We start from the raw sequence: 27,121 nt of genomic DNA, 5'->3' as shown, positions 1-27,121 counted from the left end.
ATCTTAATGGTGGTTTAATCTTTACAGTTTGTTATTTACCGCATACCCTGAGTGTGCTAAGTAGCTGGGAGGGTGGCTGTTCTCCAGGAAAGCAGAAGTGGATCAGTTTTTCAACCATAGAATCCATAGGTGCATGGAGGATTGGTAAGGAATGAAGAAAACAATTCAGTCTTGTAGTGAATCATCTGCGATCTCCTCTCCAGCACAGCACAGACCAACAAACTACAGCCAGAGAGCCACACTGACCCAAAGCAAAGACAATAAAAAAGACACTAAGATGCAAAATCCAAGACATAGGCTCCAGTGACAGAATATCAGGAAATCAAAAATTTAACAACTGATGAAGAGACAAGCAGACTTCCCAAAATAAAGAGATGTTTTTGCACAGCAGCAGGAAAAGCAAATCACACTCACTGAGCATACCTGATCTCAACCTTATCTTCACTTATTTTTCTTTTTCCTTGCAGCAATCTCCACTACTTTCTATCACTATAGCAAAATCCCAGAGGCAGCTAATAGTAAGAAATTTCTTTAGTTCATAATTCTGGAGTCTGAAAGTCAAGTGGCGTTGCACAGTCTCCTGGAGAGGGTTGCCTCGCCTCAGGACACAGATAACAGTGGCAAGAATGTGTGGAGAGAAAGCTTACCTCTCAGAGCAGGAGCAGAGGTGGAGCCTAGCAGCATACAGTCTCTCTTGACTACATACCTACAGTGACCTTGAGGTCTCCCTGTAGCCCCATCTTCTAAAGATCCACATCATTATCTATTTCTGCCACCTAAGGCCCAAGCTTCCAGTCACAGTGGATCCTGGAGCTATTCCAACCACAAGCAAACTGTAGCAGAGCCAAACTGCTGTGGAGAAGCTCTGATATCGGAAGGTAACAATGTGAGTGTTGGGCTACAACGCTGTTCCTCATATCATCGCCTAAGCCCATCATTGCAGACCTGTTCCCGTTCTGTCTGTACTCTCATGCATTGCTGCTGTACCTAGCTCTCTAGGGTGCTGAGACAGCAAAACCACCTTTACATGCTTAAGTGGTTTTTGCAAACATGAAAGTGCTGTCATACTTCAGATGATTATGAACATCCAGACAAAAGTCATTTACAATCACTATCTACTTGATACAAAGCCTGGACTGTTAGCAAGAGGTAAAGGCTGGAAAATAGAATAAGATATAGTACCTGTAATAAAGAGCTCAGAAGTCTGTTGTGCATTTTGTCTTTGGAATATTAATTTTGCTTTAAAAAGAAACCAATGTTTTCATGTGCAACATTTCTGTAATGGACATTATCATTTTCAGCTGTTCTCCAAACTGACTCATTTGCAAATAAGCTACCTATACCTACTTAGATGCTATTCATTGAACCCTAATATCTATGTAATAGATATGAATAAAATAGAATAAATAGAATGAATAAATTCCAGATTCCCTTAGTCTGTTATCTTTATGAATGATATGAATCACTATTTGTCTCCAAACATTAATGATTTTCAAAATTATTGTAATTAAAATTATACCAATTTGTATAAGAAAACATACTGGAGTGGTTTCATAGTTAAGATTAATTCTTTAAGATAAATCTTATTTCAAAGCGAGTTGTTGGCCAGGCATGGTTGCCTCTGATTGCCCAACTGGGAAACTGAAGAAGGCGGATGACATAGCAAGGTCCTGTCTCAAAACGCAGAGATAAAAGTTATTGTTATTGTAAGAATGAACAGTATATGGGGAGTTATCATCTGTCCCATTGTCATTGAACATCATGCTGCCAGGCTAGTTTTCCATTTTCACTATATTGTACTAGCAAGACAATAGGCAAAAATCCATGCAAAACCAAACACTCCATTTGAAATTATATTTCTGTACATACTTTAGTAGTCTGTACCTCCCATGGTCATTAGCGTTTCAGCTAAAGTCTTCTTAAAATAATTTAATTATAATAAGACCAAAATGATTCTGTGTATCAAAGGAAGATAGCTGAAAGAAATGGATCAACAGAAAATCTTTTGTGTAAAGCATATGCCATTTCTAATATGGATTTATTTTATTTCCGAAGCAAGAAATGGTAGGGCTCTAATAGTTTTGCCACCTGTGAATTATTTGGGTGCACCTCATAAGTGGGTTCTTTCTTCTATTTGTTTAAAGAAGTGAGTGATATGCTTGCCAATTCTACACTGCATTAATTTTCACGAAGTTTCCATTTTCATCTTCATTGCTTTTTCAGATTTTTCCCAAAGCTTCTGCCATCCTCCTATTAAGGTTTTGGGTATTTTCCCCTTGATTTTTCCCCCTTAGGGACTTCTTTAAGTTATTTTGGTCTATTGGTATAAGTATTGGGACAAAGGAGTGTGATAACCCAAGACACCCTGATATAAATTCCAAGAGCTTGAAAGAAATGAGACAGGAAATTGTCAGCAACCTACGATAAATTCAAACTGCCCAATAAAATAGATATACCTCACTTTATTCTCATAGAAAGGTATGGTTGGGTATCTGATTTCCCAACCCACTTTGCAGACTATAATCTCAGTCACCATTTGAAGTCTTTACGTGTATCGTTTAAATACTGTACTCCATCAGCAAAACCAGAAATGAAAAGTGTAATGGAAACAATCAGGATGTCCATTGCTCAGGTGCGGCAGTGAAATTTGGAAGAGAACTTGGAAGAAATTTCCTGCTCTTTCATTAGAGTTGTTATAGCCATTGGTCATTGAGACCTTGTTTGGGGGCTTGTATCTTGTTGTCTAAGATAAAAGGCGTGCTTTGAATTTTCTGTGACAGAAGTAGCTTGATAGCATTTAGACTGCCAGATCTTACACCCTCTGTTTTAGAATTTAAAAGAGTCATTGAGGTGTACAGAATGTGGCCTCCACTGATGGCAACCCCTTCAGAAGTAGGAATTTGGTGTCATGTTTTGTTTGTTTGTTTGTTTGTTGTTGTTGTTTTGTTTTTTATTCAATACCCACCTCCTTGGCAGCAGAGTTTGATTTAAATGAGGAACTTAATGTAAGTTTTCTGTGTGAATAAATGGATCAATTGCCCATCATTGCACTGTTTTACAGATAGCTGAATTTCAAATACAAAACATTGACTAAGAAACTTAAGTCCTATCTGTCAGAAACACCTCTTAGGTAGGGTCAGTCATAGGAGCCAGATTCCCTTCTTTATAAGTGAGTCTTTCCATTGAATTATTTCTAGAATTCAGGAGCTGTCCTTAGTTAGAGGGTTGAAATAATTGTGACCTGGCAGCCAGTGAGGGTTCTGGGCAACAATCGAGTTAAAACTCAAGATTTCTTGTGGGTTTGTAAACATCCAGGTGACAAGCTGGGTCATAGTCGTAAAGTCTTGCTTCCAAATCAACAAGAAATGTGAATAATTTGCTGACCCGTATATGAAAGTTACTTCCTAAGGGTCTTGTATATAGTAAGTCTCCAAAAGTTGGCTGCCTCCCTTGAATCAATGCAAAATTGTGTATTTCCAAGGTCAGCTGCATCTCAGTACTGTGTTTAGTGCTGAGTAGATTGTGTTAAACAAAGCAGACATGTTGTAAAAAGTGGGTCTTTCTACATGTAATATCAGGAAGGATTTGGGACATGGGCAGGCAAGACAGCAATTAACTGGCCAGTGCTTTCCATTGGTTTTATGTTGCTGTCATGATATTATTTTCTTTAAACTGTATATTTAACTATTGCTGATGTAAGGGTGTCTCTGCCTAAAGAAATAGACATATTAATTCATTATTTATAGTGATTCAAGAAAGAATGTGTTAGAAAAACTCTAAGTCTCTAAAGATTTATATTTAAGGTCATTTTCTGAGTTATGCTTTTCCCCCTGAAGTCCTTCTTCTTTTCTTTTTTTTAATACCGATACTGAAACCTAAGCTTAACGAGTGTATTATGCTGTCTCTGTGTTTATTTGATACATAAACACCTGTCTTTTCCATCTTAGGGCTATGCTAAAGAAATGAAACCTTTAACCTAGTCCTTATTCAAGCCAACAGTGGGCTAGTCAGCAGAAAATCGGGTGCATTGTATGTTACTCTCTGTAGGCTTCCCTCAAAAGGCTTGCTGACTTCAGGTGGGTGAGGCTAAGACAACTTTGGCTATACAGGCTGCAGGTTTTTTTCCACAGTCCTGGAGATTGACCCCAGGGCTTTATGTGTGCAGAACAGGCACTTTAACATGGAGCTATTTCCCCAGGCAGACTACAAAATCTAAAAAAGAAGAAGAAAGAAAACACACAGTATTTTATGCCTTTAACAGTTGTAATTTAAAGAAGGGATTCCCAGAGTTTTGCATTTCATAGACCCCTAGAATTTCAAAAACAATTTCTTAATTGGTTGCAGGTAGGTAGGAAGTATGGAAAATAAACACAGTATTTCTGGGATTTTTTTTGCTACGTAAGGATATTAATAAAATAAATTACATGAAATATCATAGCTTGATTTGTTAGATAACATGGTTAATGATGAAGAGGTTGCATCAATGTAAGAAACACTGCATATGTATTAATCCACCTCCTCCTCATACAAATGAAGAAATTTGTGAGGCTGTCAGCCTGGCAAGGTCTGGTGGTAGCACGGGTCAGTTCTAGTGCACATGGAGTTCACTCTTGTCCCAATTCTACCAATTCTGTTTTTTCACTCACAAAAGTTGCAAGTCACTTGAAAAACTAAAAGTTCCAGGTTTAACTTTTCAAAAAACAAACAAACAAACAAAAACATGTGGTTCTTGACAAAATAACTTGGGTCCTCAATGTTTTCTCGTTATTCTGTATATCAGTGAAAATTTTGTCATGGATTGAACTGCTCCATACCAGTCTCTCCTTGGGTCAAAAGAAGGAAGAACAGAAAGGATGCTGGCATTTACGATCTGAGACGCCCAGGCTCTCTCCTTGGTAAACAGTGTCTCTGTGGAAGTCAGGCCAAGGAGAGAGGGAAAGAGGGGCATGCCCAGCAGAGATCAAAGCAGCAAGATGAGTTCAGGGGACAGTGAGTGACTCTTGGCAGTCTTCTGGCCACAGTCAGGCCATAGCATGCCTTGCAGGCCGTGATTAGGAGCAAGGACTACTGTTCTTGTTTTAGAAAGACAGTGTGGTCACCACGTGGAGGGAAGATGACAGAGAAGTTTACCATCACTGTCTCTCTCCTGAGAGAGCACCAGGAAGCCAACAGCAGCAAAAGCAGTGATACCAAAGAGAAGTGCCCCACTGGAAGGCTGCAGAGCCCCAGGCAGGAAACTCACCTGTGGGCTCCTTCATCCTGAAACCCAATGGTGATTAGAGCTCCTATTAGGTACTAGAGCTCAGGTCCTCACTGTTTAGCTACGTATCAGAGTTCTTCATTCTTTTAGGATATGGATGTATGTGTTTCTCTAAGAGGCCTTCCATAATTTTAAGAAGATGATCCTGTACTTTAGGTCACAAATTTTAATGAGGAGACCTTGAGTAAGATTATTTACTCTTGTACACCTTCCATCCAGCAAGTCATAAACTTGTCAAAGCGCACTGGTTTCGTACATCATTTTTTGTACCTTCTCCTGATTATTGGAATCTAAGGCTACGGTGTCTCCTCATGTTTTACCATTAATTTGCCTATTTCCTCATCAAACAAACGATTGAACTCTTCAGATTCATGTCGCAGTCATAAATCTTTACAGGATATCAGTAAGTACCTTTGCTCTCATTCTCAACATCCCCACACTGTCTAGTCTAGGTTCCACATGTGGGGCTCCGTTTGCAAACAGCTGGATCTCCAGTATTGATATAATATTGAGTGTCTACCATTAAGTTATCTGCTCTGATTAGTGCCCATTGTGGTCATTAGAAGAGAAACCACTTTTAGTACATTTATGAATTTAGAGGTTTTATAAATTTGACCGAAAAAAGTCACAAGTTTTAGAGAGAAGCCCAAAATATGTGTCATATGAATCTTGTTGTGAATCTGACTGGTAAGAAGTCGAATTTTTAATCAATCACACATTGAAGTACTTGAGGATAGTTCTCATTTTCCTAATTATGAGCAAATAGTCTCTGTTGCACACAAAGATATTCACACAGCTTTAGTACCAAGCTGATTCTAGGTTGGCCTTGCCTCATAACATAGACTTTCCTGGCAACAGCATCAAACAGGTATTAATGTTTAAAATCATGTGGTTGTTTTTTTCATAATAATTTTGGACATCAACCACTTTTACTTTCTTTCTTCCTTCCTCAAAATTGACTTTCAACATCATAAACATCTCTCCAGATTTAGCAAAGAGGAAAAATGTGATTTTTCATTTGGGCTCATGTGCCAAGTACTGCTTTGTTTATCTATGCCAGATAATACTCACCACACCTATTTCACAGATAAGAAAACTGAGTACTAAAGCCGAAAGGTGGTGCAAATCTCTCCACTTTTCCTCTGTGTGCATTCAATTCTTATTGCAAACAAATCATATTAAAATATGCAGCACAGATTATGTTCCATGTTGTTTGAGCTATGTTTTGGCCTCTTTTGGCAGGCGCCTCCCCAACATGCTGAGTGATTTCCACAGTTTCTAAACCAAGTTCATGAGAGTTCACAGTTTGTACCGTATTTCATCGATCCTAAGATACACAGTTTTTTCCCTGACTTTAGAAACTTGGATGCACTTATAATTGATAGCAGGTCATAGTTTTTTGGGTGGCATTTCATTTTTTAAGATTATAATATTATATAAAACAATAGTATTGCTTCGATCTTTGGCATCTTCCATTTGATAGAGTTCTATTTCTGGATTTTTCCAGTATCTGACTGATGAGAAGCAAAGGCAGGCTTAAGATTTCAGTATAGAGATATGATCATGTAGCCCTCCCCTTGCTTATTCCCCTCCTAAGCACCTTCCTCTGGTAAAGATTGATTGATTGATTGATTGATTATTTATTTGTTTGTTGCCAGTCTCTCTTGATGTAGAACAATGGAAAGTCTCTGCACTGAACTTAGAGGAGCCTCTTCTTTTCCCTGTTAAGGTCCATCGACCTAGCTCACAGTCCTTTTGTGCCTCAGTTTCCTTTTCTGCAGGCTAATATAGTGTAGTAGTTGTTGATGTTTTCTCTCTCCACTTCCAAATCAGCCAGGCATCTGATAGTCTTCAGAACACCTGGCCCTTCCCACTTCACCAAGCCTGGGCCCAGGTTAATTTGTAAGCTCTCCATATGATTTCCAAATATTCTAACCCTGACAGCTCCTGAACAAAACTTATTGAGCTGGACTGCTTAGTTTTAAATCTTGGCCCCATGATGATAACCCTTGTGCAACGTTCTGTGCCCCAGTGTCCTGGTCTGTTAAGATAGTTGTCAATAATGCCACCCACATCCAAAATCATACTGAAGTTAAATAAAATGATTCACAGAACACAGTTAGCAGAGGACCCCACAAGGGCAGTAAGTACCCAGTAAACATCAGCTCTTGTTATTCCACCCTCCATGCTGAAGTGTTTCTTCATTCCCAGAACCGACCTCTTTTCTTTACGGCCAACAAACGGCCTTGCTCACTAACAGCAGCTCCCCATGCAATCTCAGAGCATAGGAATGAGAAGCAAATTGTTGCTCTTTCACTTGGAGGAAGGGCTCTGGAGCCCACTGAAACCAGGAAGTATTAGACCGAAGAAAGTCAAAGGTTAGCTTAAGAAAGTCATCTATTGTATGAATCCATTCATAAATGCTTACCTCATTCAAGGTTCTCAAAATCTCTTCTTTTATCAAAGCACCTTGACAACTCTGGATTGAACATGTCTGGCCAGTTGCTTGCACCCCCACCACCTCGACCACGAACTTTAGCTACTGTCGGCCTGAGGAAGAGCCCAGACAAAGATCCTAAGTAACTTGAATGGTTTTCTGGGGACACACACACACACACACACACACACACACACGGACACGGACACAGACACACAAAATGGGACATCGCTCTAAAGAAAGTTGAAGAGATTACCAGCACCTTCCCCTGCTAGGTGAATGTCTCAAGACTGTAGAATCTTTGTAACACCTCCTCCTCAATGCTAAGACTCCATGAGCCTCGTGACCTACACTAGTGGTCACGTGCCGGTTCCAGTAGCTCATCTAGCAGATGGCGATGGACTGTGCATATGAATTACAGGTATGCATGTCAGACAGAACGGCAATGCATAGTGTGAAGATGACTATCCTCATGTGCAACAGTGTACACAGAAAGCATCAGTACTTGCCCAGCTGTGCAATCTATAGTGCGATATTAAAACTACTCATTTGAATATGTAAATGTTTATTAAAAATATAGAGGCCGTGGACAGAACAAATCACTTCCTATAACATAGAAATTAGAGCCTTTCTCAGTCTGACTTGAAGAAACAAATGAAACAGAACAGGTACTCTGAGGCCTCCAGCCTTTTGAATCCACTTGTTATTTAAACCTCCTGTTTTCCTTTTTTCTCAGTGGCCGCTGTGTCAGAGTCAGGATTTTGGATGCTCCACTGCTGTCCTTGGGCAGCTAAGCTTAATTCCTGTCTGGATGACTAACTCTTACCCAGCCGTATCTCATTTAATCAGTCAGACAGTCGAAGTTCCTCTTATCTGTTATTGAAATGGTTGTAAAATTAATTCCTCGCTTATTCCTTTGGCAGGAACTTGCTTTTCCTCTTCTTTTTCCAAAATATCCATATACTTTTAGTGCCCAGAGAAGTATTGTGAGCTTCAGATGAATAGTACAAGTACCCTGAAGACTGCAGAGCCCATTCACATCATGCTTCCCACAGTCACCTTCACTGGCTCCAGCTGTGACTCTACAGTAGGCCCAATCCCTCAGCCGGAACTCTATCTGACACCACCATTGCAAGCTTGCCCACAGCTTTCTTCCTGGAGTGTCTGGGCACACTTAGCCATACTGTGGAGGCGCTGGCCCGGCCAAGGTCATGAGCAGTCTGGAAAGCTAGTTGTGTATCATGTCAGCAGTAAAAAGAGTTCACTCCAGAGCGCTAATGCAAGGGGTGGGGAGGGGAGACAGGAAGAAGGTGCCCTTCCACGGAGAACATACAGCAGAGGTCCTCAAATGTGTGAGTGTGAATACACATGTGTGTGTGGGACACGATAGATGAAGGAGTCTTGAGGGAGGTGAAATGTTTTATATTGATGTTTATACATTTATAACTCTGTAGGGAACAGGGCTGCAAAAGGATTGGAGCCCCAGAGGTTTTTTGGGGTTTTTTTTTGGATCTAAAAATATTGAGTTAAAAGTACTAAAAAGGCATTTGAACAAGTGGATTAGTATTGTAGAGATTGGAAAAGCTGTCAATTTGTAAATCAACAAACAAAAGACTGGGGAGAGGTCACGAGGAGCATCAGATGGGGAGTGGAGAATACTGGGAAAATCCCTCAGAGATTCCAGCATTTACCAGTAAGGATGAGTAAGAAAAGACAGCAGGAGGGATGGGCATGCAGTCGCTGCCAGGGAGCATATTGCAGAGCAAGATGTGAGGAAGGTCAGAGGAAGTGGTGAATGACAGGATCCAGATGACTGGCAGGGGAGCCTAGTCAGTCAAGAAGGGGGCAGAAGCCAGGTTGCACCACATGATGGAATTCGGGGGTGTTGAGGAAGTGGGTACAGGGATGTGGATTAGCCTTTCCAGAAGCCTTGAAGTGAAAGGCAGGCAGGCAGGAGTCAGCAGGCTACTCACCACCCGACGACATGGAAAGGCAAAGACCGGAAGGCATGGGGTGGATGCAGGGAGATAAAAGTGAACTTGGTTTTAATAAAAAGAGGTTCGTCTTAATAGCTCAAAGAATGCTGATAGTAGCCATGTGTGAAATTGATTTCTGAGGCCCAGCACCAGAGAGAGTAAGACTGTGAGGCCATGCAGTAGTAAACCGTGATTTAACGCCTTCACTCTCTCTGCTTATTGCAAAGCAGGCTTTAAAAAAGATGCCCGGGGTAGGCCTCAGCAATCTTGATCTTGTCTATGGCCAACATCCATTTTAATATATTCCCGAGGCAGTTTGATGACTATAATACTACTTCACACATTAATCTATTAACATGTCTTATCGCTCAGAGTGTTTTGTGCAATGCACATAAATATCATCACTCTATTAAATAATATCCAATGATGCTTGAAGGACTAATGTGTCTTGCTGGAAACATAAAGGTGACAGGCTCCAAATGCTTCCATGTTGAGAGCAAAATACCATCTTTGTAAAGTCTCAGAGCATCTGCTCCAACCATTCAAACCCCAAGGAACCTTATGAGAATCACAAACACAATGCTGTAGTATATTTCATGCCCGACTAAACGTTTACTAAGTGTTTTAACTGATGGTTTCTTGGTATTGTTATTGAGTTTAGAAACAATAGAAGATTGTCTCACCTCCCTTATGCACAATACTGAATGAACATTTTCAGTTGTGATTTTAAAAATGCCAAGAGTACATGGAATTTAGCTAGCTGGAAAAGCAGAGAAAAATTCTGTTGAACTTGACTGGAAAGCCATGAGGAAACAAGAGCTATGTTTGTCTCTAATTGCTATTATTATTTCCTATTTCATCTAATAGACATGTGTTGTGTATTATAATGACAGTGAATTAAAATGGACTGGGAAAAATTCATCCATTTAGAGAAACAGAATATGTTTTACAAATTTAAAACTGCAGAATTATGCACTCTATTCAACACCAGAGAAAACAAAAATTGTAGGGTGTTACTGTGATGCATTCCCTTAACAAGAGAATGTGTGGTGATGTTGCTGGAGTTCTAACTAAAACATCAGCTAGCACCAGTGCCTGGACTCTTAAAAGAAGTGACGTAATATGTAAGGGAATGTATCTGTGAAACTAAAAATTAATTTAAAAGTTACAACTGGAGTCACAAGGTAGAGAGCAGAGACTGGCGATAGTATTTCTGTGCTCATATAAAATCCAATAATTTGTGAATATTGTTGAGACCCCCGTGTAGTAGAAACATTCATAAGAAATTGTTCCCTGACACTGATTAGAATTAAGTCAATGTGGAAACTGAAAACCATAAAGCAGATCTGCCTTTTAGCTCATCATCTGGATGATTTGCTTACAAGTGTTTATTGGTTTTCAAAGAACTGAATAGTACACATTTATTAATAAAAAACTGTAGAGTATAATTTTTCACTTATCTAATTTTTTATAAATCACTTTAATGTCTTCCATAGGTTCTGGGTGGAGAGGATTGCATAAAGAAATAAAGGAATCCCAATGAAATTTATCAGTTTCAAGAATCATCTTGTTAAAAGAAATTAAGAATGAAGCCATAGGACCACCCACCTTGTAAAATTCATTTGGCAATTACACCACCCAACATTCATTCATATATTACCACTTTATCTTTGAAGAAATCTTTATAGCAACTCTGTGAGTTAAACCAAGGCAGTATTTGGGATCCTGTCTTACAGATCAGAAAATTGAATTGTAAATGTACTGAAGTACAATGGGCTAATTTAGAATTATAGTTGTCTTAGAAATTAACTGACCCCAAACTGAGACACACTACACTATTTATTTAAAATACAATGATGGCTATACCAACGTGTAACAAATGTGCCACAATAACTGTTTGTGGCCTGATGCCCAGCCTGTGTCCTTGCTTAAAAGTTTCCTGTCAGTATTATCCATGTACACCTACTTAAATGCTTTAAATTCAAACATGTATACACACAGACACACACATATACAGACTCACATACAGACACACATATACCAACTCACACATACACAAACTCTCCCCCCCCCCTCACACACACACACACACACCAATGAAACACTCACCGTTGGTCTTGGTGCCATGCCCTGGTTAGATATCAGGGTTGAGGCTGAATGCCATTCAGCTCCTCTCTACCAGGATTTTGCAATAATATCTTGCCTCTTAATATCATAATATCAGAGCTCTAGTATTCAAATGTTTAGATTTAGTGTTACAAAGAATTTACTGTCCTTAATGTAGAACTCTTCCTTGTGTCAAATTTACTTTTATATTTTCCTCATTAGTTGTGACTGATTTAATTTTTTCTATATTCTGTACTGCAATTATTTGTGTACTTACTTTTAAATACTATTTAGTTTTTTTATTGGTTGCAACCTTTCCCTTTGATTAACCCAGACCTTCATGCACCCACACTGTTCCTGTCTGTTTCCCCTCTAATCCCAGCACATTCACCTAAGAGAGCACTTCCCAGGTAGAGCAGAGGGCAGTCTGTTGCTGTTTGGTGAGGTGCTTTGGCACATACTCACCTGGGACATGAATTCGGCTACATTAAGGAAAGATGTGGCAAGCTAAATGTCATTTAACTTTATGTTTTGGATAAATTCAGCACTGGTATAATGAGATGCATGAATAAGCAGAAAGGTGATTGACTTTCTTCTTGATATGGTTCAGGTTTATTTGTGTCTTCTCCCATTCCCTCACTTATCTGCAGCTTGCATTTATTTGCTGTCTTTCGAGAACCAGAATGCACATGATCAAGAGAAAAAAACTGACAGCCATTATGAATTAGGCCCTCAACCACAACTTGTCCTGGCCTGCCTTGTGCTCAAAGAATATTTACTGACACTGGTTAGATATTCAGAATCCCACAAGGCACTGGAGGACAACGGCACATTTATCTTTGTCGTGGCCCTCACAAAGCACAGTCTATTTCTGATGAAAGCTGTATCAGCAAAGAAGTGCAAAGCAGAGACTCTCAAAGGCTAAGCCAGCTTTAGCATCAGATCCTAGCAATGTGCTCCAAACCTGCAGGAGCAGTAGGAATTGCTTCTACCTGGAGAACAGGAAGTTCTACCAGATAAGGGCATGGTAGCGGCACCATAAAGCAAGAACAGGAAGACACAAGTCAAGGAAAATAAAGCAGGTGTGAAGAAGATGAGGGGTTGGGAATCTAAGCAATAAGCTAGTGAGCACAGTGTTAGAGGATCTGGCAGCACCTTGCATGACCAAGAAGGGCAATGTATGATTGGGGGCTGCAAGAATGAATTCAGAACATTTAGGGTCAAGTTAGAAAAAGATTTTATATTTCATTTTTGGTAATTTGGACTTTATCCTATTCCCAGTGATTCCTAACCTTTTTTTGGAGAACCTGATGAAAGCTATGAATCTTTTTTCCAGAAGTATAATAATAACATACATATGCCCAAAATGTTGCATGGGGTTTTTGAGCATTCACAGCCCACCTGGAATCCATTATTAGATCCCACCAACTATACATGCTGGCTCTACAGAAAGTCTCCTAGCAAGGAGTGAACAGTTCAGCTGTGTTTTCTACCAAGATAGCTGGCAATGGTATGGACGACGGACAGGTGGGAGTAAAAAAATCAGATGGTACGGTTACTGCAAAACACCAGGGGCCGACAGTGAAACCAGAATTAAGGGCTCGAAAGAGGTGCGGGTGGGAGAGAAAAACATTGCTGAAGTGGGATTGATAACCCTGAGTGAACAATGAGGATATTGGACAGTGCTTTGTGGTTGCTTGTCCTTATTTTCCCATCCGATTATAAATCCCCTAAAAAAGTGATGCTGCAGCAGCCTGGATTCACAGAAGTAGGCAGAAATGAAAACCAAGCATGCGGGATTTGAACTCTGCATTTATGCAGAAGCCTCAAGTCTATCCAAATGCTCAGACTGCAGAGGGCTGTGGAGTAGTGAGTTCAGAGGCTAAGGGACAGTTGCTGGTGGACACAGAAAAAGATAAAGAAGCATGGCAGACTAACTCTGGAAAGGAAGCAAAGGCAGCCAACTACTGACTGATGTTCCTGCTCTTCCTTACCTGGGCTTCCTGACTCCAGAGCAGATCTGGAATCGCTGAGGTAGGTGGTTGGTTTGTTGTACATTTAGGATGAGGAAATATTACTAAGGCCATTAAGTAGATACTCTGAAGGATTTATTGCCCAAACTGTCAAACTTGCAAAACTGTTTCCACTACCCAAGCCTCCCCCAACTCCCTGCCTATAGCAGTAGCCACAAGTTAAAACTAGAATAAAATGCTATCAAAAGAACAAAGATATACAGTAATTAAGAGGACCATTACTTTTTAAAATGCATTCTTCCGAGCAATAATTGGTACTGAGCTTTGCTGGATTTATCTTCCAGGGTGGGGGATAAAGGAGATGGTACCTCCTGGAACCAGAGAATTGAAGACAGTCCTTAAACCTCAAAACCCTTACAAATCTTGGCACTAGATATTTCTCATATGCTTTCCCTCACTCCTCCTATCTGTGTTTATTCTGTATTCTACATATAATTTTGAGAGACAAATGTAAAATAAGTAATTGAAGATGTAAAATAAAGCAAAGTTCCAAAGTATTTCCCCATCTACTAAATACATTTTATGACATTCACAATAATTTCAATTATTACCACAGGTAATTAAAAAATATAATACCCTTGCCTTCAAGGGGTTTAGTAGTTCATTTTGGAAGATAATTGTCATATAGACTGATAATCTGGAAGAGTTATCAAGACTTAATCTCATGAATTCTGTATTAATTAGCCACAAATTGGCAGTCTATGGGTGGGACATGAAGTACTTTCAGGTTAAGCAGAATCATTCCACTTATTACAGTGACAGGAGCCTGTGAATGGACCACATCTTCTGAATGAAGAGAGTCTAGTGTGGAAACAAGAATGTAAGAGAAAGAAAAAGAAGGAAAGAAGGAAGGAAGGAAGGAAGGAAGGAAGGAAGGAAGGAAGGAAGGAAGGAAGGAAGGAAGGAAGGAAGGAAAAAAGAAAGGAGAAAACCATAATGCATAATGTTGTATTAGGAAGAATATTTTAGATGTTAATTCTAAATATGGACACTTAAGAATGTATCTGATGCGACGATTGAAATGGAACCTAAATTACACTCAGAACCCTATGAAGCTTCATTTAGAAGCATTTTCCTCTTGACTCCGGGGGCACAGTGGTCAGTTGGGGAAGAGTTAACCAAGTTCTCCTGACAGTTTGCTTGACAATGACATGGTAACTAGTCATCTTTTCCAGTTTCTCTAGTATGAATTCTAATTTGGGCTTTTGGCCATCAAGTCCTAAGCCATATTAATTTCTTAACTTTCCAACTGCCTCACTGAATCAAAAAAAAAGTGTTTTTTTTTCTCCATCAGGAATGCTTTCTCCATGATTCCAACCCCAACATGTGCTTTCCGGAGCCTCAGATGTTTCCTTAGCACTACAGATGTTTTGTAAATTCATTTCAGCAAAAGTTGCCAGTGCTGCAGAAACTATCTGTGGTTGATTGGACTCAAAGTTTGGACAGAGCTTGAGTTAGATTAGATGGAAATGGAAACTGAAACTTCTTGCTGGCTCGCCAGGAGCTCAAGAATTCACAGAAAGAGCAGAGAAGGAATTTCCTTGGAGGGAGAGTTTCCAATGTGCCTGTTTCGGGGAGTGGAGGGGTGTGGAAGCCCCTGGAAGTAACTCTTCACTGTTTTTCTTGGTGGTGTGCCTACATACTATTGTACGCTGGAGGTTGCTTTCCCTTTCTCAGTATAGGAAGAAAGAACAGCAGTAGCAGCAATAGTCAGAGAGAGTAGCTTCACTTTAGAACTCCAGGTGAAAAGGCTGTTGTTTCACATCTGAGATGAAAAAGCTCTGAGATGTCCCAGTATCCCTATATGAGCCATAAAGATGATGAGTATGGTCACAAATGTGGGAATAATGAATCTTAAAAATAACTGGTGACCTTACAGTTCACCTTTGCTCTCTTTCTCTTTGCGAAAGCAATGGAATTACGGCCTTCAGTGTTGTACTTGAGCAACAGCTAGATTCAATACTTGGCCTATTATTGTTATGAGAATGCAAATTGTTAGAGTGGACAAAGAAAACAAGACTGTCAAGACATCTCAAGTAAAAACTTCAAATCCCCGAGACCATGTATATCGTATATCTAGATCTATGAGCTTATATATCTATATCTATATGATATATTTATATCTGTATCTCTATAGATAGCTAAGCCATGATCTAGATATATACTTGATACACATAATATGTATGTTCATATACTTACCTGGTTTGTAAATTCTATCAGAAAAATGCATAATACTTATCTTAGTATTCTATTGGTACCATGGTGGAGCATTTCTATGACCTAAGCCCATGCTCTAAAGGGAACAGAAGCAGAGAGGACTAGGGTATTTTAATCTGTGCCCTCCTTGAGACAAGCTTATTCAGAGCACTGAATGATCACTTGCAAACTTCTTGAATGCTAAGCTTTGTTCGTATCAGCAATTACTGATTTTAATCCAGCTGCCTATGTGTTCTGGTAGAGCTTTCCAGGATGAGCAGAGGTTCTCAACTAGAAGAGCTGCAATCCAGCTTGTCCTTGGATAGAATACAAAAACATTAACTTACTAGTGAAATGCAAATCTTACTGAAGCATTGTCATCGAGAAGAGTCAGGTTTTTGTTTCCTAAAGAGAAATGAAGCTGTCTCAATTCTGTCTCCAAGCTGTTGTTCCAAGGGTGAGGAAGAAGCTAAGGACAAAATAATTTTTGAAAAATAGAAATAACAGCATTAATTCTTGTCGTTTTACAATGAACTTGTGCACTGATAGATGCTGATCAAAGAGGAGTGAGAAGTGGAGATCTGGCTCACACTTGTTATCCCAGCACCCAGAAGCTAAGGCAATTTAAGGCAGCCTAAGGCTGCATCGTAAGTTCAAGGATATCCTGGTTTCCAATGATGTGGCATACGTTCTCTCAAAAGTGGGCAGGGGACCCGAGGGAAGAATGGCTCAGAGGGGATAAGATGCCTCTGGCCTCAGAGGGCACCAGCACATGTACATACCCACACACAAATACATGCCTACAGATCAGTAAAACTAAAATAATTCTTAGAAATCCAAACAAGATCAAAATTTGAAGGCCTCCAGCAATGGAGAAGGCTATAGGTGAATATAAAACTTGCCTTCCCCAGTTCTAGCGATGTCTTGTGGGGGGGGCAGCGCTTGTGTGTTCATGGCATGAAGAGGGAGATAAAATGATCAGCACCTACATTCCAAAGCTACAATATCCGTGCTCTGACTTTGCAGATGGCTCAAAGATGTGAGCCCCAGCCCAAGGCAAGCTGACTTGGATCTAGCTGGTGAAGCCGATCTGCCTCCCACGCTGCCACTCCTCCTCCTGGACATGATGCAAGTTGTTCAACCTCTCAGAGCCTCCATTTTCTTACTTGTGAAATAAGATGGTAGTTCACACAATGGGAACATTATGAAGAATTAGTACAACAATTTGTGAACATCTTCAGGGCACATGGCTATTGAATGCCTCCCAGTCCACCCCCAATTCACCACTATCCCTCCAGGCTTGAGTGTAAGATGCCCTGCCGGATTGTGTAACGGATGTGCTTGAATGTGTGCAGAGGCCTATTGAAGGATAAGATAGACAAGTGCCCCAAAGTCCCATTGTCCTGGATAGCATTATGCCTTGTTATAAAATTGACTTCTTTCTTCAGTAGCAAGGGACAGGCTTCATGCAGTGGCCTCTGTGAGACTATGCACTGTGTCACCAGCAGTTCAGCACATCCCCCAACAGTGCAGCTGTGATAAGAACCAGATGATTCTAATTTCCAAAGCAAAGCCAGCAGCAAGCATCGTCTGTGAAGGCACATGCCTCAGTGTCCATACACCATGCTGCTTAAGAAAGCACACCCAAAAACTAATGGACTTTTACCCAGTTACTGCTTAATGTCTATAAGCTCTTAGGAGCAGTGGGTCACAACCCCTACCATGTACCATTGGCAGTGGAACCTGTATTCCATGTTGTTAAAGAAGCCAAGGATTAGGTAGGAATTTTAGAGACTTAATGTATGTAGGAAAGTTAAAAATGTAGTCTGCAGATTGTTTCCCCAATGCTGGGATCATACCTGGCTAGCAGGTTTCTATGGATAGATTTCTCCACTGTGCATGGGCATACCAAGGGAAACTGGCTCTACCATCGATGGAGGAGTTATCCCTCTTAGAATTTTGCAATGTGTGATTTCCGTTTGTACAGCCTCCTGTACAGCTCCAGATGGGTTAACCTACATGCTGTGTGTCTTTTAGAAGAAGAAAACCAGGGGCTCTGTTACCTTCCTGCTGATATCACAATTATAAGCAGCATTCTTTGCTTCATTCTGTAATGCATTTTGTTGCTTTAGAGGCTCAGCTGATGTCTGAAAACCACTTTGCTTCTAACATAACTTCAGCTGTTATATGACTTCAATTTTACAAACACCTCAGCACCTACTTTCATTTTCACTTAGTTCTATATAGTTTGACCTCTTACTACACCACTTGGGAAAAAATATTTTCCAAATACTCTATATATGTCTGCCTCTAAGCCTTGTAACTTTAGAGACTTTTCTTGCTAATTTGTGCTCCATTCTCCAATACTATAAATCTGATAACCTGTCCAGGTTCCAATAAATTGAGTTTCCTGATAAATTGGTACATTTTAAGGTCATCCTAAGGTTAAGTTTCTATTGGACAATGAAATGCAGGGAAACAATTACTTGATTTGATCTGAGTACTTAACTATTGTAGCTGTTGGTCTTGAGGCTGTTCATCTGAGACTTTGTTGGCATAATTGATTCCGGAATTCACCACAAAATTATCAGATAGAAACCGTGTTTAAATAATCCAGGAGTGGCAAGAAAATGACATCATTTGGATGTAGGGAAGTTCTGATATTCATGGAAGGTATATAATGATCTTCTACCACAGTCTGTATTCCATGTGGTTGATGCATGTTATGCTTTAGACTTGTTGACTGGACTACAGCAGTGGATCACTGCTATTGCATTATTGATTGCTAGGTTTTCCAACAAAATATGATTCATCAAACATTCCATTTAAAAGTCAATACATGGCACCAGAGACCTAGAAATGGCTAGAATGTTTTCTAATGAGTAATTTCATAAATACTCATTATAGAACCATGACTTGGACCTAACTTCTCTTGTCATTTGTTTGGTTTCTCCAATGCTGGCCAAAATCAAATGCTAACTAACCATTCTTATTCATCTAAACACCGAAATAAAATCAACACTCCAAGGATAAGTAGACTGTTCCCTCAGTTCAATACTGCTTGACTTAAAAATTATTCCTTCATAATTTTATACATGTATATGATGTATTTAGATTATATTCAACTTTTCCTCTATGACCAACTCTTCTCAGACACTGCCCCTGACTACATAACTGTATCTTTTTAAAATAACCCACGGAGTCCAATTAATGCTACCATATGCACATGGGTGTGTAAGACAGTATCCACCAGAGCATTAGTTATCTACAACAGCCACACTAATGTAAAAAAAAAAATGATTCTCCCACCCCCAGTAGCCATCAACTGTCAATATTTCCTCAGGTATTGAGCCCCATCCTTCTTCATGATGTATTGTTAACTGTCTTCTTCTTATGAAGGTCTTAGGCTAGCACTACACCTACCATAAAGCTTATGAGTGCAGAGGCCCTGTCAAGCCCAGAAGACATTATTTTACAGCAGTCTTACCCAATCTGTGGCTCTAAAATCTTTCTGCTTTCTCTTCCATGAGGTTCCCTGTGTCTTGCTGTGGAGGGGCTGTGATAGCAGATGTCCCATTTAGGGTTGAACACTCCACTTTAACCAGCTGTGAGTCTCTTTATTAAGCACTATTTGCTGTCCCAAAATCATCTCTGATGATGGATGCCACTTGCACTAGTCTGCTGATACAGGGGCCCTTTGGCTGGTTTTCATCATTTTCCTACTGGTGAAACATGGACTTAACGACAGCTTCATTGTTGGTACTTAGCTCCCTGTCACTGGTAGTCCTAGTTAAGGCTGTCCCATCTAACTTTGTTACTAGTATTCATACCCTGTTTCCAGGTCTCATCTCATGAGCACTGTGTTTAGTCATGTGCATCACTATCTGAAACACTGAAATTAAAGCTTTACATGCATGTGGTAAGAGTCAAATTAGAACATACTACCTTGGCTCTATAGAAGTTTAGGTTTTTGGTTCCAGAAGCAGCTAGCATTGCTGTTAGCAACCTGTTCTCTACCACTATTTTTCAGCAAGCTTCTGTTTTCCATGAAGCTATAACTCAGATTTTACACATTGGAAATACTACTCTTGAGTGGGTGACTCCCGATGAGTCAAAACAAGGGCTTAAACTAGGAGAGGGTACCTGTTGGCTGGAGCACAGAGCAAATGGCCCTTCCGTGAAAAGATGAGGCCCTGTAGTTGAATCCACTGTTTGAGTCTATATTTAAAAATTGGTTTTTCTACTCTGAAGTATGATCTAGAACCATCGCCTCCCTCCTATCAACATTTTTGTCTCAGCAATGAGAAATCTCTTGTTCCACACATCCATCTGAACTAAACTGAACCAGAAAGGCCAGCCAGCAGGCCCTTTTCCAACAATAGAGTGACTCCAAAGTCAGGCAGAGATTTTAGAATTTTGCAATTTGGATCACTGTGGTGGTTCAAAGGCTCTTAAGTTAAGCCAGTTTAGAATTGATAGTTCTTCATCTTTGACTTTAATTATGGGCTTCAGGGTCAATAGTGATATACATATCCATGTTGGTGTGTATTTATGACAGTGTTTATATGTTTGTCTGTATATGATTCCATTTTTGTGTGTTACATATTAATTTGATCAACCTAAAACACTAGGCTAAAAAAATGCTGGCAAAAAGTCAAAAGGGGTGCATATTCAAAAGAGAGAAATAAACAAGAATTCAATCAGGCCAGACACAAAAGTTGCTTATATTGAAGACTGTCTAAAAGACTAAAATAAACAAATATTTTGGATTTTAAACGATCTGAAAGAAAATGTTCAAATATTGCTTCTGGTTGTAGATGTAAAACTCTGGCACAGTCAAAAAGGAGGGAAATCACTTTCTAACATGAAACACAAATGCAGTTGAAATAGAGCGTGTTTATCCTACTTAAAGAGAACTTGGAACTTCTACTTTGAGAAATAGATCTGGGCCTCGTTTCTAAGACAGCACAAGATCTCTTTCAGAGAAATGTGAGCACTTATCACGTTTGATTGTGATGGCACTTGTAACTTGCAGTGTGGTGAGAATATAGTTAGGGAAGCATGACCATAGAGCCTTTCAGTGCTGCCTTGGACAAGACACATGAAATAGCATTGGCAGAGTTTGAAGTGATCCATTTATAGAAAGACATACAGCTCTCCATCATTCTCTGAGTGTCTTCCTCAGAGAGGGACACTCCACTGAACATTTTGGCCTCACTTCACATGGAAAGACATTCACATGAAATTGCTACAGTGGGATTTTCTTTCTTTCTTTTGCCTTTTTATAGTCATATTTGGATCTCATCAAAGTTATCACACTCACTTGACCCATTTCAGTTACTTTGTGAACCATAATATTTGTGATACTGCTTCCATCTCAGGTACAATGTATTTGAGTAAGACAAGAAAAACAGCATCACAAAAATGTGTATTTGTTACAGAAATAGTGCTTCAGGAACCACTTTATCTCTCTACAGCACCCCTCCCCCTTTAGGAACCCAAGATAGAACCTAGCACCTTGCACATGCTAGGCGAGTACCCTGCTACTGAGCTGTACCCCCAGCCCTCATTTTACTTTGCTTCAAGACAAGGTCTCACTGAGTCCACTCGGGCAGCTTTGAACTCTCTGTAATCCAGGCATGGCTTGAACTTTTGATCTTCCAACCTCAGACTCCTAAAAAACTGGGGGTCCAGGTCTGGGCAATCAGGACCAGGTCAACAGTTCTATAATCCACTCACAGAAAGCAAATACTGAGTGTGTCTCAAAATATGTGACTTTTTTTGCAAAGTAAACAAATGATTTTGGTGGGACTGCTCTCTTACTGTGTAATCTAGTGAATCTGAGTACCCCTTAAGGTGTTCATTGGACTTTGGAATTCAGTTCTTTAGGAGGGACACAGGCTATAAGGTTACTAATAGGGGTTCTGTCACCCAGGCTGTGTGACTTCAAATTCTGGTAGCTCAATGACCAAAGAGATACAGCAATACAGGTAGTTTCAGAACATTACTGTGAGAAGTCAGGTGTTTCAGGGAAATAAGAGCTGAAAAGGGCAGTGTCTCAATTATACTCAACAGAAACAAATTCCCGATGCCTTATAAGCACATTTCCTGTAGCCTCACAGGGCCCAACTGTATTGATAAATGATGCTAATAAGAAGCAAAGAACATTAAGTAAGACTAGGAACAAGGCTAAATGAGTTTTTTACTTAGAACCCTACATAGTTATATATATATATTTGTTGTAATAAAATGTGCTTAACACTGACCATTGTAACCACTTTTAAGTTCACACAATTTAGCAGCATCAAGAATATTCACATTTTAATGCAGCAGTCATCACTGTCCTTCTGTGGAGGACACTTTAACTTTCTGAATGGAAATTCTATCCCATTCAACATCAATTCCTCAGGTCCTCTGTCTCACTCCCTATTACCTATACTTCCATGTCTTATGTCTAAACTGTGGCTACCTAAGGTACCTTATGTGGTTGGAATCATTCAATATATACCCTGTTGTGCCTAGTTTATTTCACTTAGAATATTGTCTTCAAGGCTCACCCATGTTGTTACATGGGTCACAGTTTCTTTTTAAGGCTGGGTAACGTCTCATTGCATGTTTGTACTACATTGTGTGTGCATCAATCTACGTATGGGCATTGGGTTGTTCCTACTTTGGTCTCTGTTTTCCATGAATTAACATTTAATCCTCTCAGTGATTCATTGGTGTAAGGTATGTAGAAGTTTCCACAGCCAGGAGGCCCTGGGACTATGACATCCTCCCACGATGTGTTGAGTAGATCATATTTTTGGCTTACTACCCTAAATATCCCAGCTCTCCTTTCAGTGATTGAGGACTGTAAGTGAAACATGTGCCAGTTAAACCCCTATTTACATTGCTGCAGAATACAAAATTAGTGTTTTACTCCAGCACTAATCTCAGATTAAGATCATTCAGTTAATCACCAAGATAGTGTGTAGCACCACATTGGGTGCCAGATATTGGTGAAATTATTAAGGCCACTCCACGTAGTTAAAAGGGAGATTTATTTAATGGCATAACTTACAAATGAAGGGATAGGTAGGTTGCGGGTTCTGTGAAAGACGCAGCTCAGTCCGGTGGTGTTCTCTGGAGAACTCTCCTTGATCTACCTCTAGCATCCAGGGTCCAAGAAGGAAGAGAGCACGGAGCATCCCAATCTAGGGTCTTCAGGGCCATCCCTTGGCCCCACCTTGTAGGCGTGATAGTTACCAAAGCCTCAGTGGGGGTTGGAACTTCCAGACCAAAGCTGGAATAGCTACCCACTACATCAGTGTGTGTGTGTGTGTGTGTGTGTGTGTGTGTGTGTGTGTGTGTGTGTGTGTTGGCATGGCTAGTGTATTGTTCCTGTTTGGTAAAAAAGGGAAATTAAGGCATTTGGGGGTTATAAGTTTTTTGATTAAAGGTCACTAAAACACAGGATCTACCACCACCCCATGGTCTTTAGCTCCAAAGCTTTTGCTGTTAGATACAGCACAGACATTATCTGTAAAGCCTGTGAAGAACAACATGGAGGCTAGAATACGATGGCCACTACATTCACAGCAGATGCCCTTTCTCTTAGGAAACTTTTAAATAACACACCAGTCCAGTTGTCTGGTGAACAATCTGTGCTACTGAAATCATTTTCATACAATCGCTCCAATTAACAAGTCTGAAACCTGAGAGTGAAATTGCTTCATAAAAGGCATCCAGTTATGTACACTGTGGTTGGGCTTGGGAAACTGTGCTGTTGTGCACATGCCAAACCTCATGGAGCAGCAGTACCTCTGAGGGATGGGTAGGACATGGATCACAAGCAAGGTGACTTCAATGCTGTCTGCCTTCCTCTCACCTAGATACCGCTCTCTGAGACTCTCTCTCCCAGTTGGTCCATTAGTGCAATCTTTTATCTTCAGTCATTGTCCAGTGGCCTTAAACTCAAATATCCCTGTAGTCAAATAGACATGCATTATTAAAGGGAAAAGAATCTGCTGTAGGCTTTCAAGCGTGACCATCATAGAGAGACAGGCACACAATGTTAGGATGGGTGTTGAAAGGGTTAAAGGGGACACGATGCTAACCAATCACCCTCTCTCATTTCTTGCAGAGTTCCAGGACCGCACGCTCAGAGGAGGACCGTGAAGGCCTCTGGGATGCCTGGGGCCCTTGGAGTGAGTGCTCCCGCACCTGTGGTGGGGGTGCCTCCTACTCCCTGAGGCGCTGCCTGAGCAGCAAGTAAGTCCTGTCCTAATTAGGGACTTTGAGAATCAGAGATGGCTAGCTTGAATCAGGGTTCTGTGGGTGGGGTCGTGCAAAACATTGTGTTGCTTGTAAAGTAAGTGACTGGAAGGGGGAGGAAAGGAAGACACAACAAATTAAATTTTAGAGGTTTTGTGTTGTCGTGGCCGTCTCTAACTAGGTGTTTATTGTTTTGTAACAAACAACAGAGAAGTCACACCATTTCTCTGGAAAATTAAATTGCTTTTATGTTAGGTCTGGAAGGACAATTTATTATTTGAAATGGTTCTGGACTCATTAGCTACGATATGGAACTCTTTGTAGCATGTACAAGTTACGGTGATAATAACAGCATGAACATTCCATTGTTACCAAAAAACTTGCAAATGAATGAGATGTTGGCTTTGTTTCTAATAGCCAGATATTCCTTAAAGCCATTGAGTTCAATGATGGGCTTTAATATAAGGTTTGGAAAGATAGAAACGTCCAAACCATGACATGACTAGCGAGATAATGCAGAGATAGAAGTTGCTAACGGCTTCTAGGCAGAATGGAAAATGCCGGGGGCCTTAGAATGGAAAGTTTTTACTAAGAGAAATAATAATCCAAATCTGCTTTCTGAGCTGTGTGGTCTATGACTAGATTTGTCTCCAAACTATAAAATATAAAGTACCATGGCAGTATTTTTTTAATGAAAGATTTTATTTGACAATGAAAAGTGTTAAAGGCAGCATGAAGAAGGAACATTTGGTCAAAGTCACTGTGCAATACAAAGTGTGAAACAGAAGAATGTGTCTATACACTGATTCTCTTAGACATTTTAAAGTTTTGGCTTAAAAGTTTTCATACAAGGATATATTGTATGTTGAGTGCATTCCCTCCATAGCACCCTACTGTCCTTTTTGGCCCCTTTCCATCTTGTAAGTGTCCTTTTTTGACCTTAGATAGTTTTATGTCTACTTTCACATCATATATACATAGATAAGCTTATGTATCTGTATAAAACATAGGGGTCACAAGTGAGAGAAAATAGTATTTGTCTTTCAGAGACTAATAAGATTGAGCCCAGTTGCATACATTTTCCTGCAAAAGACATAACTATTCTTTTTGTGTGTAAAAATTGCATTATATGTGTTCTGAATGTTCTGTAGCTATTCCTCTGTTGTTGGGCACTGAGGTTGGTTTCATGACTTAGTGGCTAGTGCTGCAATAACCTTTGATGTACACATGTCTCTGTGATATGTTGACTTGAATTCTTTTAGGTAAATACTCAGGAGTAGCATACATTTATTTTTTCTTCTTGTCCTATTCCCATAGCTAAGACTTTAAGTGTTACATTTTTTAAGAGTGGAGAAAGTAGCTATACTTGTCTTCTTCTTGAATTTAGTGGGAATACTTGCGTTTCCCCCTGTTAAGTATAGTGCTGAATGTATGTCTATCATACAGTCTTTACCGTGTTGAGATAAGTTTCTCATAGTCTCCTCATGTTTTTCTCATGAAGGGATGCTAGGCTACATGAGAAGCCCTTTCTGAATCTATTGAGATGATCATGTGGTTTCTGTCCTTATACACATTTATGTGATACAATTTATTGAACTTAATACATGTTGTGCCTTCCCTGTATCTGTGGCTGAAACCAACTTGATAAGGGTAAATAATCTTTTAAATACGATCACAGATTCTCTTTAAAAATATTTTATCAAGAATTTTTGCATCTATGTTCATCAGGGAGTTTAGTCTTTAATTTTCTTTTCTGTGTAGCTTGTCTGGTTTTAGAATCAGAATAATGCTGGTCTCATAAAACAAGAGTTTTATAACATTCCTTCCTTTTCTGTTCTATGGAGTAATTTCATAAGCATTGTTGTTAGCTCTTGCTTTTTAATTTTTTTCTTTTAAAGTAACAACCCTATTATAAGTTGCCAAGGATCTATACTCCCAATACTCAAAACTTTGCTGTGTCTTTCTGTACCCAGTTATAACACTCCACATATTTCCTATGTCAGTAGACACTTTTCTATCTATAATGTAATTTCTTAATTGTGCTTACAATTTCACCACCTATATTTTCATTATTTCAGTTGATTATTCTCTTAATTACCTTTAGATCGTTCTAGGTCTTCTTGTGTCTCCAAGGATATTTATTATAAATAGGTTTTAAAAGACAACTTTTTCTGCAATATCTTTTCTTCCTCTTAGGTACCCTATACTCGTTAATGTTTATGTTTTTTTCACTAGTGATCAAACCTGTGCCTCGCATGCTAAGCAAGTGCTCTGCCAACTGGGAAACATCCCAACTCTCTCATGCCTATTGATCTCTGACAGCCCATTTATTAGGAAAGCAGATGAGCTAGAACATTACTGGAAGCTCAGTATATAGGAGGGTTTGCTGCCAAGTGGCCTTCTGAGTAGCATTATCTTTGGGGTGGAAAGTATTGTCTAATTCTGGTCCCTAAAAGAGATTCTCCATTTGGAAGGAGTGGCAGGCAGCAGCCCTAGGGAGTAAGCAAGGATGGGCTAGGTTCTACCACTCAGACCACAGAATACCACCACCTATGGTCTCTGCTCACAGATCATTGCAGAATATAGCAATGTATCTCTCTGGACTTGGATGGTTTTTAGTCTAGAGAGATTTTTTATCACTACTTTAATCATACATCTTGCTACATATCTGTTTAGACTTTTGCTCATCCTGATTTAAGTTTAGTAGATCTATGAATCTAGAAATTCATCCATCTTGTTTAGGTTTTCAAATTTAAGGAAGCAGGAGATTTTAAGGTATGTCCTAAGGGTTTTGTGAATATCGGAATGTGTTGTAGTGACTTCCTTTTCATTTATGACTGTATTAATTTGGATACTT

General features: G+C 39.8%; 1 protein-coding gene across 4 annotated transcripts in view; it reads left to right on the top strand.

The window, feature by feature from the left end:
- The window catches only part of Adamtsl1 (ADAMTS like 1), a 949,615-nt gene that overhangs the window by 566,130 nt on the left and 356,364 nt on the right, over positions 1–27,121 (top strand). For all 4 annotated transcript variants that reach the window (XM_052717522.1, XM_052717521.1, XM_052717520.1 and 1 more), the window contains one exon: positions 24,134–24,261. In XM_052717522.1, coding sequence (XP_052573482.1) covers positions 24,134–24,261 — 128 coding nt within the window. The remainder of the gene's footprint in view (positions 1–24,133; positions 24,262–27,121) is intronic.

Source organism: Peromyscus californicus, unplaced genomic scaffold, assembly GCF_007827085.1.
Source record: "Peromyscus californicus insignis strain IS unplaced genomic scaffold, ASM782708v3 Scaffold_5__1_contigs__length_169319896, whole genome shotgun sequence".
NCBI lineage: Eukaryota > Metazoa > Chordata > Mammalia > Rodentia > Cricetidae > Peromyscus > Peromyscus californicus.
The sequence above is the reverse complement of the archived record's forward strand: the minus strand, read 5'-3'. Positions and strand labels throughout refer to the sequence as shown.